The sequence below is a fragment of the Entelurus aequoreus genome, linkage group LG19, assembly GCF_033978785.1.
Source record: "Entelurus aequoreus isolate RoL-2023_Sb linkage group LG19, RoL_Eaeq_v1.1, whole genome shotgun sequence".
Lineage (NCBI taxonomy): Eukaryota > Metazoa > Chordata > Actinopteri > Syngnathiformes > Syngnathidae > Entelurus > Entelurus aequoreus.
Window position 1 is genome coordinate 14,169,092 of NC_084749.1, and position 16,295 is coordinate 14,185,386.

Sequence of the window (16,295 nt, forward strand, 5' to 3'; positions counted from 1 at the left end):
TTTGAAGTGGTCTGTGATAACGTTTTTAGAACTGTATCGGACATTGTGACTTTTGGTATTAGTGTTCCTGGAAAAAAGGGACCCAAACGCACATACTGTACAGCAAATTTTTGCAGCTAAATGTGTATGTATAATTTATACACACATACATATTGCCCCCCCCCCCCCCCAGACACATTTCTTCTCTCAATGTGGACCCCCGAGTCAAAATATTTGCCCAGCTCTGCTCTAGTGGCACACTAAAGAATAATTTGCTTAAAGTACAGTGTTTTATTTTCCTATATTCAAACTACAGTGTTATTGTTCAAACAGTGTGTAATGTTAGTGTCCAAAATATTAAATATTTATTTCAATAAATACTTGGGCTGTATTTTAATGTTGGTCATAAAGGTGGTACTTGGAGAGGCAAGGGTTTTCTAAAGTGTTACTTGGTGAAAAAAGTTTGACAACCACTGGGTTAGGAGAATTAACTCTGCCAAACTAATGAGTTGCCACCCAAAATGTATACAAAGTACCTTCTCAGGGGTCGGCCATTTTGGCTCCAGCTCATCCTTGTAGAGACTCTTTTTCAGGACCCAGCCCAGGCCAGGCATACTCTCCACTCTGTAGAGCAAGGCAGTATCCTCTGCTGTGTGTTCATAGCCCTGCAGAACACACAGATAATTACAGTTGGTGGGAAATGACTAGTATACCAGATGGTAGTGTTGTTGCACAGTAAAATGGTTGCTCACTGCAGCAACAAAATAAAAACACGCACACAAAATCAAAAAAAAATATTGTGGGAGATTTCTCACCAGGTCATTCCAGGCTGAGATGCAATACAGGCTGTCATCCTCGTCCAACAGGTGGATGGTCTGACTCAGAAAACTGCAACAACACCACAAGAACTGGCTTGAAGAAATTGTATAGCTTAATCTGTCTTAATAAAGACAGTATGTAAAAAAAATCCACATGTACTGCCCTCTATTGGTGATTTGTACATAGTCAATTACAAATAATCATGAATGCATTTATTGTTTTAGTTACTATTCGGTCTAAGCATCAGCATTTTTAAGAATCAGCTTGTTATGACCCAGGTCTTAGTCTATGTTAAATGACAATATAAGCGCCAGCACACCTGAAGAAGTCAATGGAGATGTCCAGATCTTCTTCTAGCACAATAGCATACTTAGCATCCTGCAGGAAGTGGGGGAAAATAAACATGCAAGATCTTTCATTTCATCAATCAAGTCACATTAAGTAATGCAAACAATTGTAGCACCATAGAACATTACCAAAAGAAAAAAGTATTACATCCATTTTTGTATTATTAGGTATTTTTAAAGACGGCAGGCTGAAGCCTATCCCAGCTGACTGGGGACAACAGTCAGACGACATCGTAGACTAGCAGTTAATCATTAGACACACACATAACAGTTCACACCGATTTATCTATACCTGTAAGGAGCAGGAATGTAGCCCAGTAAATTGTGTTGCATACAGTACTGTAATGCAATACAGAGTAACAATCTAAAAATAAATACAAAATCAAGTACTCACTGGGTGAAGATTGAATGTTGCGGTCAGACTTGCCTTGTAGTGCTGAGACAGAAAGTAAATAAAACACATGTAGAGTAGATGTTAGGTAAGGTGAAGCCCAAGCATGAATCTTCATGTAAAGTGAGAATTATAGCTGCAACGTTAAGTTCTGACGACAAAATTATTCGACAGTTGATGTATTAGTGAATGGGTTGTTGACGTCATCGCACATGTATCTAACGTTCTAAAATTGATTCAAGCTCATCACCTAAAATGAATGTATATTTTTAGATGGGTTTTTTGCTACTACTTCCATCTTTCCTCAGTGTTTGTTTTTCACAACTTTGTCATCCTTTATTTCAGTGTTTTTCAACCACTGTGCCGCGGCACACTAGTGTGCCGTAAGATACAGTCTGGTGTGCTGTGGGAGATTATGTAGTTTCACCTATTTGGGTTAAAAATATTTTTTGCAAACCCGTAATTATAATCCGCAAATAATGTGCCGTTGTTGAGTGGTCTGTGCTGTCTAGAGCTCGGCAGAGTAACCGTGTAATACTCTTCCATTCCAGTAGGTGGCAGTCGGGAGCTAATTGCTTTGTAGATGTCAGGAACACGTAGTGTGAGACGACGATGGTTTGTCGTGATCACAATATGCAGACGACAGAGGGAGGCAGCGTGCAGGTAGAAAGGTATTTAATGCCTAAACCAAAAATAAACAAACGGTGAGTGCCCCTAAGAAAAGGCATTAAAGCTTAGGGATGGCTATGCAGAACAAAACTAAAACTGAACTGGCTACAAAGTAAACAAAAACAGAATGCTGAACGACAGCAAAGACTTACAGCGTGTGGAGCAGAGACGGCGCCCACAAAGTACATCCGTACATGTCATGACAACAATGTCCACACAAAGAAGGATAGCAACAACTGAAATAGTCTTGATTGCTACAACAAAGCACGGTGCAGGGAATAGTGCTCAAAGGAAGACATGAAACTGCAACAGGAAAATACCAACAAAACAGGAAAAGCCACCAAAATAGGAGCGCAAGACACTGCACACAGGAAAACACCAAAAAACTCAAAAAAAGTCACGGCGTAATGTGACAGGTCGTGACCGTACTTTGAGACAAGTATAGTGATGCCTGGTTGGTTATGGTTGAAATTCATATCCAACAATTGCGACGACGAGTTTTTATTGTCAATATCGAGTTACATATTTGAATGATTTCTGCTGGTGGTGTGCCTTCTGATTTTTTCAATGAAAAAAATGTGCCTTGGCTCAAAAAAGGTTGAAAAACACTGCTTTGGTTGACAGAAAATTGGGCCCTATTTATTAACTTTCTTGGAGGTTTTTTTTTTTTACTTATCTCCAAAATCTAAACAATGGAATAGATCAACTGGCCTCTCAACGTAATTGACAAGATCTTTCTGATAAGAACCTAAGGTTCGGGGGAACCTGCCTGTCCTGACGGAACCTTGGATTTTGGAGACACGAAGGACTCATGGGAGAAGTGGAGGGTCGTGTGCCTGGTGATTTTTTCAGTCGAGGACGTTTTAGTTGGAATCATGACAACAGGACATCTGCTGATAATAGTAAGCGTTGCTCTGGTGTATCGACAATTTCGAAATATGCTGGCAGCCGTTTAAGGTACCCTAAAGCAGCCGCAAAGGATTGAAAGACCGGCAGAGCTGTAGGCACTTTTGTGGTTTCTGGACTAAATTGAAAACTGGATAACATTTTGGAGAAGCGGTCTTCTCTGCAAGGTGAAGTTATGTGAAGTGAAGTGAAGTGAATTACATTTATATAGCGCTTTTTCTCAAGTGACTCAAAGCGCTTTACATTGTGAAACCCAATATCTAAGTTACATTTAAACCAGTGTGGGTGGCACTGGGAGCAGGTGGGTAAAGTGTCTTGCCAAAGGACACAACGGCAGTGACTAGGATGGCGGAAGCGGGGATCGAACCTGCAACCCTCAAGTTGCTGGCACGGCCGCTCTACCAACCGAGCTATACCGCCCCATGATGCATTTGAGGACCAGGCGTGGACAATTAGAGTAAAACCTTTACTCTTGCTCTCAGTTTATGGCCACAATCCTTTTACTATCCAGATGAGAGGCATGATTAATAATCTAGAATGAACTTTTACTAACTCAGAGGCGATGGAGCAGCTCACCGGCTCAATGTTACCATAGCAGCATAAGCTACTTAGCTCTCTGTGATCACGGCGCCGCTAAAAATAAGTTTGTCTGCATTAGCGCATATAATAATATCGCTAATATTTGGTTAATATTTAGGTCACTAGATGCAAATGGAGTATTGTTGGCAGGTTTTTTAGAGGGCTTTAGGGGCAGAATAGTGTACTTTCATTAGCCGCATTGTTAGCTACCTGGTGCTTGCAGTGTTTTACGAACTAAAATGCATATAAAAATAAAAACATGTGTTCTTGTCTTTCATAGGGATTGTGAATGATTGACAAAATTCACAAAAAAGTGCAGTTCCCATTTAAATCCAGAGATAAGAGTGATTATTTTTGCCATCCTTAATGATTGTTTTGATAGTCAATGACTAATTAACTATCAAAAAAGTGCCAAAGCATTTTTTTAGTCCGCGTCTTAACATTTTTTTTTTTTTTCAATTATCGCGTATTCTAAGGAGTTTAAAAAAAAAAAAAAAGGTAGGATAAACACTTTCACACACATTTTACCTGAGATACTCGAGCATTCTTGATGCTGATTGGTGTGTGCTGAACTCCCTTCAGTCCAAACAGTTCCACCACATCCATCGGCTCCTGAAACGTTCAAACACACACAGATCAGGTCAGTACAGACATTCACACAGCTACATATTGGGTTTAGATGCACTTGTTGTAAAATGTATAGTTTGTTGTGTATTTGAATAATTGTATTCGTTCAATAGGAGAGAGTGGTCTTCGAGTGAGGGGGTAAAAAAAAAAAGGGACAAATCAAAAAGGTAAGATACCTCATAATATCCATCAATGAAGACTGTGACCATCTGTGGGTTAACACCGTGAGCTGAAAGGAGAGACCGAAGCATCCTGAGAAAGATGACATGAAATAGTATTTAAATATGGTTGAGGTTAGACAAATATTGTACGCTCATGTCAGGCAATGATGTATTTGAACCATTCTTTTCCAGGCTTGAATGATTAAACAACTTGTATTTGGAACTTTCTGTCATTTACACAGGATCAAGCTCAGGTATATACGGAGGTAGTGATGTGTGTCATGAACGAATCGTTCAAAACCTGCAAGTTTTTTACTGAATCAGCACTCACGGGCTGCCGTCGCCATTAACCCGGTCAGTCCCTGCCACACTAGACAATTAAGAGAATACGCCATGTAATCAACTATGCCCCTTTTAGTATAACTGTGGTTTTATAAATGTATTACCCACATAGAAATATGTTTCTTGCCTCAAATCAACTCTTCTTTCCACTGCCTTGCTTGACAAAGACTCACTAAATCACATATACTAAGTGAACGAACTATGAAGTGAACAATGGGTCCCACTGAATCCTCGTTCATCAATAAACAATTATTCCCTGACACTCACTCACTGGTTATTGGGGGCGTGGCCATTGACGTCAGCGAGTAATCATTGAAAACTGAATTTGCGTCTTTGTGAGCCTGTTGTCCTCTGTTATTGTTAGTTATTTCATTTAATATTGCAATGTTAAATCTTATTGTAATGCTGTACTATTATTCGGTTTGTGTTTTGCATTTAGTTTTTGTTTTGTCCAGAGAATTTGCTGTGCTATATGCCATCTTTTCACCAGAAACAGGCACTGTCGCACCACTTTTGCCGATACATTTAGAAAGACTTATTTATCCCACAATGGCGATATAGCGATCTCATTAACTTTGCGTTTATATTATTAGTAGTTGCATGAGGGGACCGCATGCAGAGACAGAGAAATGAAGAGTGGTTGGCAAAAGCTACAAAGTCGTTAATAGAGATGTCCGATAATATCGGCCGATAAATGCTTTAAAATGTAATATCGGAAAGGTGCATCAACAAAGTTTTGTGCAAGGGTTGTGAATACTTATGTACATGTGATTTTTTTTTTAGTTTATTATTTTCAACACATTTGCAAAATGTTTTAAAAACCTTTTTTTAGAATTGTCATTATGAGGTATTAAGTGTAGGATTTTAAGAAAAATGCATTTATTCCAGTGTGGAATAAGGCTGTGACATTACAAAATGTGGAAAAAATGAATCGGATGCACTGTATTTAATTAACCCCCACTAACATTTGGTTAGATACTTATTGTGGCCATCAACAAGGTTGTGGCATAGTTCTGCATGGATATTTGACCACTCCAGACCGTGAAACACACCCTGGGAATGCGCTTATTCACATAGTTCATCATACCTGTGTGTTCCTAACTTCCTTCTATTTATATTATTGTACAACTACAGTATGTTCAAATACAGGCTGCTGTATTTTCCTTGCTTGCACGGCCTCGCAACTTTTTCCAATGCCCGCCATTTTTGCCTTTGGAATTTGTCTCAAACATTTGTTTATTCTGTAGACAAAGTAGGAACAACAGCGTGCTTCTACTTTCTGAAAAAGCGACCGCAAATTCTGGCATTTTAGGCCGCGAAATCCTGTAGGGACCGTTTCGTGTTAGATTTTGAGTCCATTTTCTGCACAAAAACAACGTTAAGAAATCATATTCCAAAACTGCACTTAGTATATTGATACGTGGCAAAGGAGTCTATGCTACATAACCGCCGAGCTCTGTAGCAGCAATGTTTTGTGGTAAAACAAAGTTGTGCATCAATGAAAACAACTTACCGGTAGAGATAGTTGGGTCGGTTACCAGCGATGACTGCTACTGGTACATTAAAGACGTGGTTAGTGGGCAGCTAAGGGCAAGAAAATGAAGCCAGGAATTAAAACATGTAGGTTTCTTAGCAATAAATAATCAAGCTATACTTTCCAAAGATTTCATTTTATAATTTTTTTGGGGCCTATTGCTTAATTTCTATCAGCATTTGATTTCATCCTCAAGATACCAAAACAAAAACAAGGTGGTGTGGATAATCAAACAAAAAATGTACCACGCAAATCTAAATCTAACTATAAGCAGTACAGTAGCAAGATTTGGACAAATATACGGTATAAGCAGAAAAAAAGTAGCAAAACGTTCCTCCTTTTAGACCTCTCTAATGACAGACTACATGACGTATTCGACATAGTGCACGAGGTTAATGCAGACAACTGCAATAAATGTCATTGACTTCTGTTGCGTCTGACCAGTCTTCCTCTCAGGGAACTAAAGTCACTGGTCAATCCCAAATTCTTTCAGATGACATATATGTTGAGTAAATAAGACCATCAAAACAGAATAGGAATATTATCAAGTTTAACTAAAGCTTTAGGAGACCAGTCCTACAGTGCGCTAATACCAGCATCTAGAAAAGGTCTAAAAATCAAACGGGAAGAGACAACTTATTGAATACGAAAACAGCCCCCACCCTGCCCAGAAAGGAATACAACCTCTTTGTTCTAATACTGATAAGGTAAAAAGGGAGTATGCTATACTCCCACATTCCAACCCTTCAAGGTAAAGCACAGAGTTTACTTGCGGACATAAGATACAAGCAAAAAGAGTACAAATTAGAAAATTTTAGCTGCTTTAAACATGACTATGAATAAAGAAAGAACTCTTAAAAATATATGCATTCTCCACACTACAAACTAGGGATGTTCCAATCAGGGGTTTTATGCTGTCCATCCCTATACCCCGTCATCCATTAGTGAGATCGCCCGATATCGATCAAGTATTATGCTGATCGCAATATAATCAGGAAAACAAAACTTAGGAATGCAGTATAAAAATATTTAAACAATTTCATTATTTACTTGTATTTATTCATTTATTTGCTCAAAATAAAGATTAACTAAACCAAAACATCTACTAAGCTTTGAAATCCTTTGGCTTTTTGCCCTCAAAGGCTTCATGTGTCCAGGGAGTTATTCCCTGAGTTTGTCGACATTGATAAAAACGCCAAAAAAAATGTGTAAAATAAAAATATTGAACACTCTAGTATCGCTGATATACTGATACTAACCCTATTATCAACACTACCGCTGTATTGATCTATCCGCCCTCCCCTTACTGGCTGCTACACATCAATAGAGCACCTTTATATGATCCTCTCTAGACTTTTATTTATCTACTTGTTAACATCTACCTGTTTTCCGCTGCAACGCACTTGCATCTACACAAAACACTTGTTTTTTGTGCCGTTTCAAGCTAGCTTAGCATGCCTTCTTTTGTTTGCTCTTAACCAATGTGTGACATCTTCAGCCTCCAGTGATAATGATACCCGTAAGAAATGTAGTTTATTTTTCCGCAAAGGAGGCGATTATTATTAACTTATTGGAGTGGTTCTGCACTGTTTATGTGCATATGCAGTTTGCTACAAGGCGCCTATGTCAGCTGGGGGACCAAAGATTGATACAGTATCAGCCAGGTGTGATCGGCTTTGAAAGGCATTAATTGGCAGTGGCCGATCACATACTTTGTCACGGAAATCCGCCAATACTGATCGGTGGACAACCAATTGGCACATCCTTTCTACAAATTCTTACTGATGTACTTGTCTGCGCCCTTGTACCTAACTAAAATTAAACCCAAAGTGTGGCCCTCAGCTCTTAGCCTTCTCCCCTATGGTAATATACACAAATAAAGTGTATCTTACAGGTTCTGGGTTAAATTCAATCGGTGCTGGGTCTTTGCAACTGCAGATACTTCCGTATCCTTCTACTTTGCTGCAGAAGAGCTTCCTCCGCCTGTTCCACTCCGTATCTGCCCAGTGGCACTCTGCCTCTACAGAAAAGACCATCAAATCCAGAGTTGGTCGTAGTTCACAAATAAATAAAATTAAAAAAGTTTACTCTTCAGCATATATCAAAGATGGCATTAGAATGTCTACTTAATGTGATCTAGTAATTTACAGTCACATCAGACAGGTACGTAATAATCAGAGTGGCGTGTTACCTTCAGAGGCAGTGAGCTGCACCTCCGTTTTAAGAAGTACTGGATCACCCCAGGTGGAGAGAGCAGGAGACTTTGAATGCTTTTCGCCGTACACCTGACCTACAGATTCAAAACGCAAGGCTCGTCAGTAGAGAGTCAAGACAAAAAAAATGTCACTCAACAGGGAACCACCAGTGATGGGTAAAAGACGCCTCAGTGAATGAATGGCACATTCACTAGCTGTATTGACATTGCACTTTTAACTGTGTTGGTGTTTTTATAACAGTCATACACCATTAAAAAAGTCACTGCATTTTTTTTAACAAATAGTTGCGCTAAAATCAGTCACGTTTTTTTATTTAAAGTGACACACACATCGAGGGACGCGGTATCACCCCTTGTGTTTATATAAGGCTTTAGTATCAATTGATCCGTCACTAAGAAACACACCTGTAATACTAGTGTCGTCAAAAACGTGAATGCTGGCCTCATGTGTGGATACTTTTCAACCAAGCAAGTTATTGATCAGGGACGACATGAGGGTTGAACTTTATCGTGGTGTGCGACCAAGGCCTTTGGTGCATGTTTGTATTTGTTGGGAGTATAGATGGCCGATATTACCGGCCGATAAATGCTTTAAAATGTAATATCGGAAATTATCGGTATCGGTTTCAACCTCCCGATTTTCCCGGGAGACTCCCGAATTTCAGTGCCCCTCCCGAAAATCTCCCAGGGCAACCATTCTCCCGATTTCCCCCCAGACAACATTATTAGGGGCGTGCCTTAAAGGCACTGCCTTTAGCGTCCTCTACAACCTGCCGTCACGTCCGCTTTTTCTCCATACAAACAGCATGCCGGCCCAGTCACATAATTTATGCGGCTTTTACACACGCATAGGTGAATGCAAGGCATACTTGATCAACAGCCATCCAGGTCACGCTGAGGGTTGCCATATAAACAACTGTAACACTGTTACAAATATGTGCCACACTGTGAACCCACACCAAACAAGAATTACAAACACATTTCGGGAGAACATCCGCACCATAACACAACATAAACACAACAGAACAAATACCCAAAATCCCTTATAGCACTAACTCTTCCGGGACGCTACAATATACACCCCCCGCTACCACCAAACCACCCCTCCATCTCCTGAATTCGGAGGTCTCAAGGTTGGCAAGTATGCTCTAGTATACTCTGGACTGAAGCTGTGTGCCTTCATTGTTTTTGTAGCTGTTGTTTGGAGGCATGTTTAAAAAAAAATCAAAAATAATGCACTTTGTGAAAGTCAAAGTATAGTATTTCCCATAGTTGTAGTGGGTATCAGGATTATCTCAGGGAGAGCATGTCCCAAATTCCAAGCTGCTGTTTTGAGGCATGTTAAAAAAAATTATGCACTTTGTGACTTCAATAATAAATATGGCAGTGCCATGTTGGCACTTTTTTCCATAACTGGAGTTGAAGTTGTTCTCTTATTTTGGAAAACCTTGTTTTTGATTGATTGATTGAAACTTGTATTAGTAGATTGCACAGTACAGTACATATTCCGTACAATTGACCACTAAATGGTAACACCCGAATAAGTTTTTCAACTTGTTTAAGTCGGGGTCCACGTTAATCATTTCATGGTAAAGTTACATTGTTTAATGCATCCAGCGGGGCATCACAACAAAATTAGGCATAATAATGTGTTGATTCGACAACTGTCGATATCGGTAACGGTTGATATCGGAATCGGTAATTAAGAGTTGGACAATATCGGAATATCTGCAAAAAAGCCATTATCGGACATCTCCAGTTGGGAGAGCAGACTACCTCCTTTCTTCACCACCAGAGTCCACATGTCCCTCCAGCTGAGGTTGAGAGACACCTGACTGCCCAGACCTTTCAGCAGGTTTTTAGCAGCATCCTTCAGGTGGAACGTACCCTCGTCCTACATGGAAAAAAACATATCGATAAATAAAAAAGGAGCATGAAACCTGTATATTGTTAGCTCGTTTAGCTAAGATACCATTAGCAATGGCTGTCTGTGATGTTGCAGTGGAGTTTGACACCAAGTCATTTGGTGACAGTGCTGGATTGCACTGCATTTGTTTACACTTCCTTGGTTACGACTCCTGTCCCTCACTTAATGTGTACTAAGGGAAATTGTATGCCTCTGTTCCAAAACATTATGAATTCATGTACTGTTACACCTTTAGTAGCCAGGCTTATTTAGAGACACGGTCCGCCAGCAAACTCATCTTTTATTACTAACAGCATCACTTTCCATCTATTAGTGACTCAATAGTGATTAAACTTTCCTAACACCGAGAAGCTTTCAATCTCCCGTTATTATATTACAACTTAATATATGAAATATCCTGGGCATCAACCAAGAGAGAAAACTACTCATTCTGCACTTGTACCACTTTAGCGTTAGGATTTTTCTGCCCGGCTTTCAACGAGGGCGGACACGTCCCTTCTGTCTCCTGCTTTTGATTCTTTGTATTGTCTTGTCTTAACTTTCTTGGAGCCTCTTTTTGCGCTGCTCTCCAAAATCTAAACAATGGAATTGATCAACTGGCCTCTCAACAAAATGGACAAGATATTCCCGACAAGAGGTTCGGGGGAACGTGCCTGTCCTAACGGAATGTTTGTTGCTGGACACATGATGGACTCCTGGGAGAAGTGGAGTGTCATGTCTGGCAATTGTTTCAGTCGCGGACGTTGAAGACATGTACCTATTCGGAGTCATGATACCAGCACATCTGCTGATTGGAGTAAACGTTGCCCTGGTGTATTGACAAGTTCGGAAGGTGCTGGCAGTCATTCAAGGTACCCGAAATCTGCCACAAATTATTAAAGGATGGGCAGCGCTGTGGGCACTCAGACTTGTGTGGTTTCTGAACTAAATTGCAAACTGGATAACATCTTGGAGAAGCTGTCTGCACTGCAAGTTGAAATGATGATATATTTGAGGGCCAGGAATGGACAATTAAAGTGAAACGTTTAAAATTGTTTACGCTCGCTGAAACACAAACATTCTGATCTGAATTGTCCTCCCCCTTCCGGAACAACTTGGCAAGGTTGTTGCTATGAGTCACCCCCAGAGGATAGTCGGTCGAAAGACGAGCGACTCTTCAGGCATACGTACACACACGCATCCATGGAAAATCCATGCCACGCCTTTACCGCTTCAGCCCCACGAAATGATGAATAACGGAGCAGCGCAAGTCTCAAATTTTGTGTGTTGTACTATGTTCATATGTGCTGTGCGCAAGATTTTTTTCTGGTCTCAAACTGAGCCCTTCTTCCCCAGGAGCTTAGTTAGGGATTTACTTTTTTCACTCCACCCCCACGTTTACCTTTTTTTCTACCTTTTTACATGGCGCCGCCCTTTTGGCGACCCATCAGTCTTCCCATTCTGTCTACCCTGTCTACTATATGTCTGTTCCTGGACGGGGTTGTACTAAAAACAAATGACAATAAGTTTCAATCCCTTCTATTTGGCTTCCATTCCTAATTAGTTAATGAGAGCAAACTGACCTTGATAGTAAAGATGAGAACTCGACCTCGGGTCACCATGTTGAGGAAGAGGATCATGGCTTCATCCTCGTGAGGCGAGTAGGTGTCAAATATCCTCTTGGCCATCACATGACCCTAAAACAGGGAAATGTATTTGTTCACTTGCTCTGGATAGCTTTGTGTATCTCCATCAATCAATCAGTTGTCAGTATTAACCGAAAACTACAAGACTTTCAGCAAAGTTGTGGACTGTACAATGCATCAACACCATAAACCTGTTAAACCATGGCGAAATATAGTTACATTACGATACAAATGGACTGATTTTGAAAATGGTGATCATACAATGGTACCAATGAATATTGACATAAGCTCAGCTATATTTTGCTCTGCATCCATAGTAAACATTTTTTTAAAGATTGTTAAGTACATTGTACAATATGCAGCAACAATTGACAAATAGAGCAAAACGATGTAAGAAAAAATATATGGTAATACCACTTAAAAATTAAAATTACACAGCTTGTTTTTAAATGTATGTATAACATGTTTTAGCCTTTTTTTAAAAAAAAAAAAAGGTTGTATCAGATAATGCTTATTAAGAAGATGTCATATTTACCACCCCCCAATCGCCATAGGTGTGTGCAATCAGGGGTAAATCCTGTTAATTCACATTATCACATTTACAGAACCCTGGGGAAACTTTGCACCTTTTAAGTGAACAGGAAAAACAAACAATGTCAGCATAAAGAAGATACTTACTGTAGCCTGGTTGAGGACAATTACATGAATGCCTCTGCCTTGCTCGCGCATATCATCCTCCAACACCTGCAGAAAAGCAGCCAAACACAAAAGAAGCCGCTTTTTATTCATTCTACATACTGTATAGTAAATATTTTGATCACTCCATGTGTTTAAACTCACCGTGGTTCCATCCACAGCCACGTACACTTTGGAGCGACTGGAGTACGCCTCAATGTCCAGAACCTTGTGTCCATTCGCCGGTCTGCGAGGAGTCGCCACGTTTGGCAACACATCCTCTAAAAGCAGCATTACACAAAGCGTACATTGGGTCTTTAATCACAAGTTGTAAACATACAGTCGTGGTCAAAAGTTGACATACACTTGTAAAAAACATAATGTCATGGCTGTCTTGAGTTTCCAATCATTTCTACAACTCTTATTTTTTTGTGATAGAGTGATTGGAGCACATACTTGTTGGTCACAAAAAATATTCATGAAGTTTGGTTCTTTTAGGAATTTATTATGGGTCTACTGAAAATGTGAACAAATCTGCTGGTTCAAAAGTATACATATAGCAATGTTAATATTTGCTTACATGTCCATTGGCAAGTTTCACTGCAATAAGGCGCTTTTGGTAGCCATCCACAAGCTTCTGGTTGAATTGTTGACCACTCCTCTTGACAAAATTGGTGCAGTTCAGCTAAATTTGTTGGTTTTCTGACATGGACTTGTTTCTTCAGCATTGTCCACACGTTTAAGTCAGGACTTTGGGAAGGCCATTCTAAAACCTTAATTCTTGCCAGATTTAGCCAATCCTTTGTAGTAATCCTCCTTTTTCATTGTCCCATTTACTCTCTGTAAAGCACCAGTTCCTTTGGCAGCAAAACAGGCCCAGAGCATAATACTACCACCACCATGCTTGACGGTAGACCTTGTGTTCCTGGGATTAAAGGCCTCACCTTTTCTCTTCCGAACATATTGCTGGGTATTGTGGCCAAACAGCTCAATTTTTGTTTCACCTGGAATCACATGGACAAAGATAAGCCCTTCTGGAGGAAAGTTCTGTGGTCAAATGAAACAAAAATTGAGCTGTTTGGCCACAATACCCAGCCATATGTTTGGAGGAGAAATGTTGAGTACTTTAATCCCAGGAACACCATCCCTACCGTCAAGCATGGTGGTTGTAGTATTATGCTCTGGGCCTGCTTTGATGCCAATGGAACTGGTGCTTTACAGAGAGTAAATGGGACCATGAAAAAGGAGGATTACCTCCAAATTCTTCAGGACAACCTAAAATCATCAGCCCGGAGGTTGGGTCTTGGGCGCAGTTGGGTGTTCCAACAGGACAAAGACCCCAAACACACGTCAAAAGTGGTAAAGGAATGGCTAAATCAGGCTAGGATTAAGGTTTTAGAATGGCCTTCCCAAAGTCCTGACTTAAACGTGTGGACAATGCTGGAGAAACAAGTCCATGTCAGAAAACCAACAAATTTAGCTGAACTGCACCAATTTTGTCAAGAGGAGTGGTCAAAAAATCAACCAGAAGCTTGCCAGAAGCTTGTGGATGGTTACCAAAAGCGCCTTATTGCAGTGAAACTTGCCAAGGGACATGTAACCAAATATTAATATTGCTGTATGTATACTTTTGACCCAGCAGATTTGGTCACATTTTCAGTAGACCCATAATAAATTCATAAAAGAACCAAACTTCATGAATGTTTTTTGTGACCAACAAGTATGTGCTCCAATCACTCTATCACAAAAAAATAAGAGTTGTAGAAATTATTGGAAACTCAAGACAGCCATGACGTTATGTTCTTTACAAGTGTATGTCAACTTTTGACCACGACTGTAAGTGTACTGGATGACCACTTCTTACCATATTCTTGAGCTGCAACATCTTCACTAACAACTCTTCTGGTGTCCAGGATGAGTTTAATGTTGACTAAGACAGTTACCAGGAGAAACAGCACAGCTCCAGCCTGTGGAAGGAAAAAACTACATGTTGTATTCATAAATATGGTACATTCAAATGTGATTCCAATTTTTAAAAAAATATTTATTTGAAGCATTTTTCAGTCATCAACAATTATATAATCTGAGAAATGGACATTGTAACAGTGTAGGTCTGACTTGGTAGGATATGTACAGCGAGCAGTGAACATAGTGAGCTCAGAAAGCATAAGAACAAGTATATACATTTGATTATTTACATTTGATTATTTACAATCCGGGGAGGTGGGATGTGGTGGGGGGAGGGGGTTAGGCTACGGTTGTAGCTGCCTGGAGGTGTTCTTTTAGTGCGGTTTTGAAGGAGGGTAGAGATGCACTTTCTTTTACACCTGTGGGAGTGCATTCCATATTGATGTGGCATAGAAGGAGAATGAGTTAAGACCTTTGTTAGATCGGAATCTGGGTTTGATGTGGTTTGTGTAGCTCCCCCTGGTGTTGTGGTTATGGCGGTCATTTACGTTCTGGAAGTAGTTTGTCATGTACTTCTGTATCAGGGAGGTGTAGCGAATTTTATAGACTAGGCTCAGTGCAAGTTGTTTTACTCTGTCCTCCACCCTGAGCCAGCCCACTTTGGAGAAGTGGGTAGGAGTGAGGTGTGGTCTGGGGTGGAGGTCTAGAAGTAACCTGACTAGCTTGTTCTGGGATGTTTGGAGTCTTGATTTGAGGGTTTTGGAGGTGCATGCATAATCGAAAAAGGGTTGAATGAGAGTTCCCGCTAAAATCTTCATGGTACTTTTGTTGACCAGAGAGGAGATTCTGTAGAGAAATCTTGTTCGTTGGTTGACATTTTTGATTACCTGGGTTGCCATTTTATCACAGGAAAGATTAGCCTCTAGAATGGAACCTAGGTAGGCGACCTCATCTTTCCTGGTGATAACAATGTCACCCACTTTAATAGTGAAGTCACTGACTTTCTTAAGGTTGATATTATCATTTGGTGCAGCCGAGCCAGAGCAGGAGGGGATAGAAAGAGGAAAAAAAAGACAGAGGGGGAAATTGTAGGGACAAGAGTGGGATAATTATGACAGAGAGACAAAAACAACAACAGCCAACAAAACAATAACAACAACAACAATAGACCAACATCAGCAAATGCGATATGTACAAATATGATGGTAAAAGTGAATGTGATTCCAATTAAGACACAATGAACCATTACCTGGGTTGATAAAACATACCAAGTAGGATGACTAGATCAGTGTTTTTCAACCACTGTGCCGCGGCACACTAGTGTGCCGTGAGATACAGTCTGGTGTGCCGTGGGAGATTATCTAATTTCACCTATTTGGGTTAAAAATATTTTTTGCAAACCACTAATTATAATCCGCAAATAATGTGCTGTTGTTGAGTGTCTGTACTGTCTGGAGATCGGCAGACTTACCACGTTATACTCTTCCATATCATTAGTTGTCAGCAGGTAGCTAATTGCTTCTTAGAGGCAGCGTGCAGGTAAAAAGGTGTCTAATGCTTAAACCAAAAATAAACAAAAGGTGAGTGCCCC

At 40.1% G+C, this 16,295-nt stretch overlaps 1 protein-coding gene across 3 annotated transcripts in view; it reads right to left on the reverse strand.

Annotated features, from left to right (window-relative positions):
• pomgnt1 (protein O-linked mannose N-acetylglucosaminyltransferase 1 (beta 1,2-)) overlaps positions 1-16,295 on the reverse strand; it is a 30,335-nt gene that overhangs the window by 13,117 nt on the left and 923 nt on the right. For all 3 annotated transcript variants that reach the window (XM_062027942.1, XM_062027941.1, XM_062027943.1), the window contains 14 exons: positions 14,661-14,763; positions 12,962-13,077; positions 12,800-12,865; positions 12,059-12,172; positions 10,346-10,463; positions 8,546-8,644; positions 8,247-8,374; positions 6,334-6,404; positions 4,494-4,569; positions 4,219-4,302; positions 1,540-1,581; positions 1,118-1,176; positions 795-867; positions 516-644 (listed from right to left, as the gene is read on the reverse strand). In XM_062027942.1, coding sequence (XP_061883926.1) covers positions 516-644; positions 795-867; positions 1,118-1,176; positions 1,540-1,581; positions 4,219-4,302; positions 4,494-4,569; positions 6,334-6,404; positions 8,247-8,374; positions 8,546-8,644; positions 10,346-10,463; positions 12,059-12,172; positions 12,800-12,865; positions 12,962-13,077; positions 14,661-14,763 — 1,278 coding nt within the window. The remainder of the gene's footprint in view (positions 1-515; positions 645-794; positions 868-1,117; positions 1,177-1,539; positions 1,582-4,218; positions 4,303-4,493; positions 4,570-6,333; positions 6,405-8,246; positions 8,375-8,545; positions 8,645-10,345; positions 10,464-12,058; positions 12,173-12,799; positions 12,866-12,961; positions 13,078-14,660; positions 14,764-16,295) is intronic.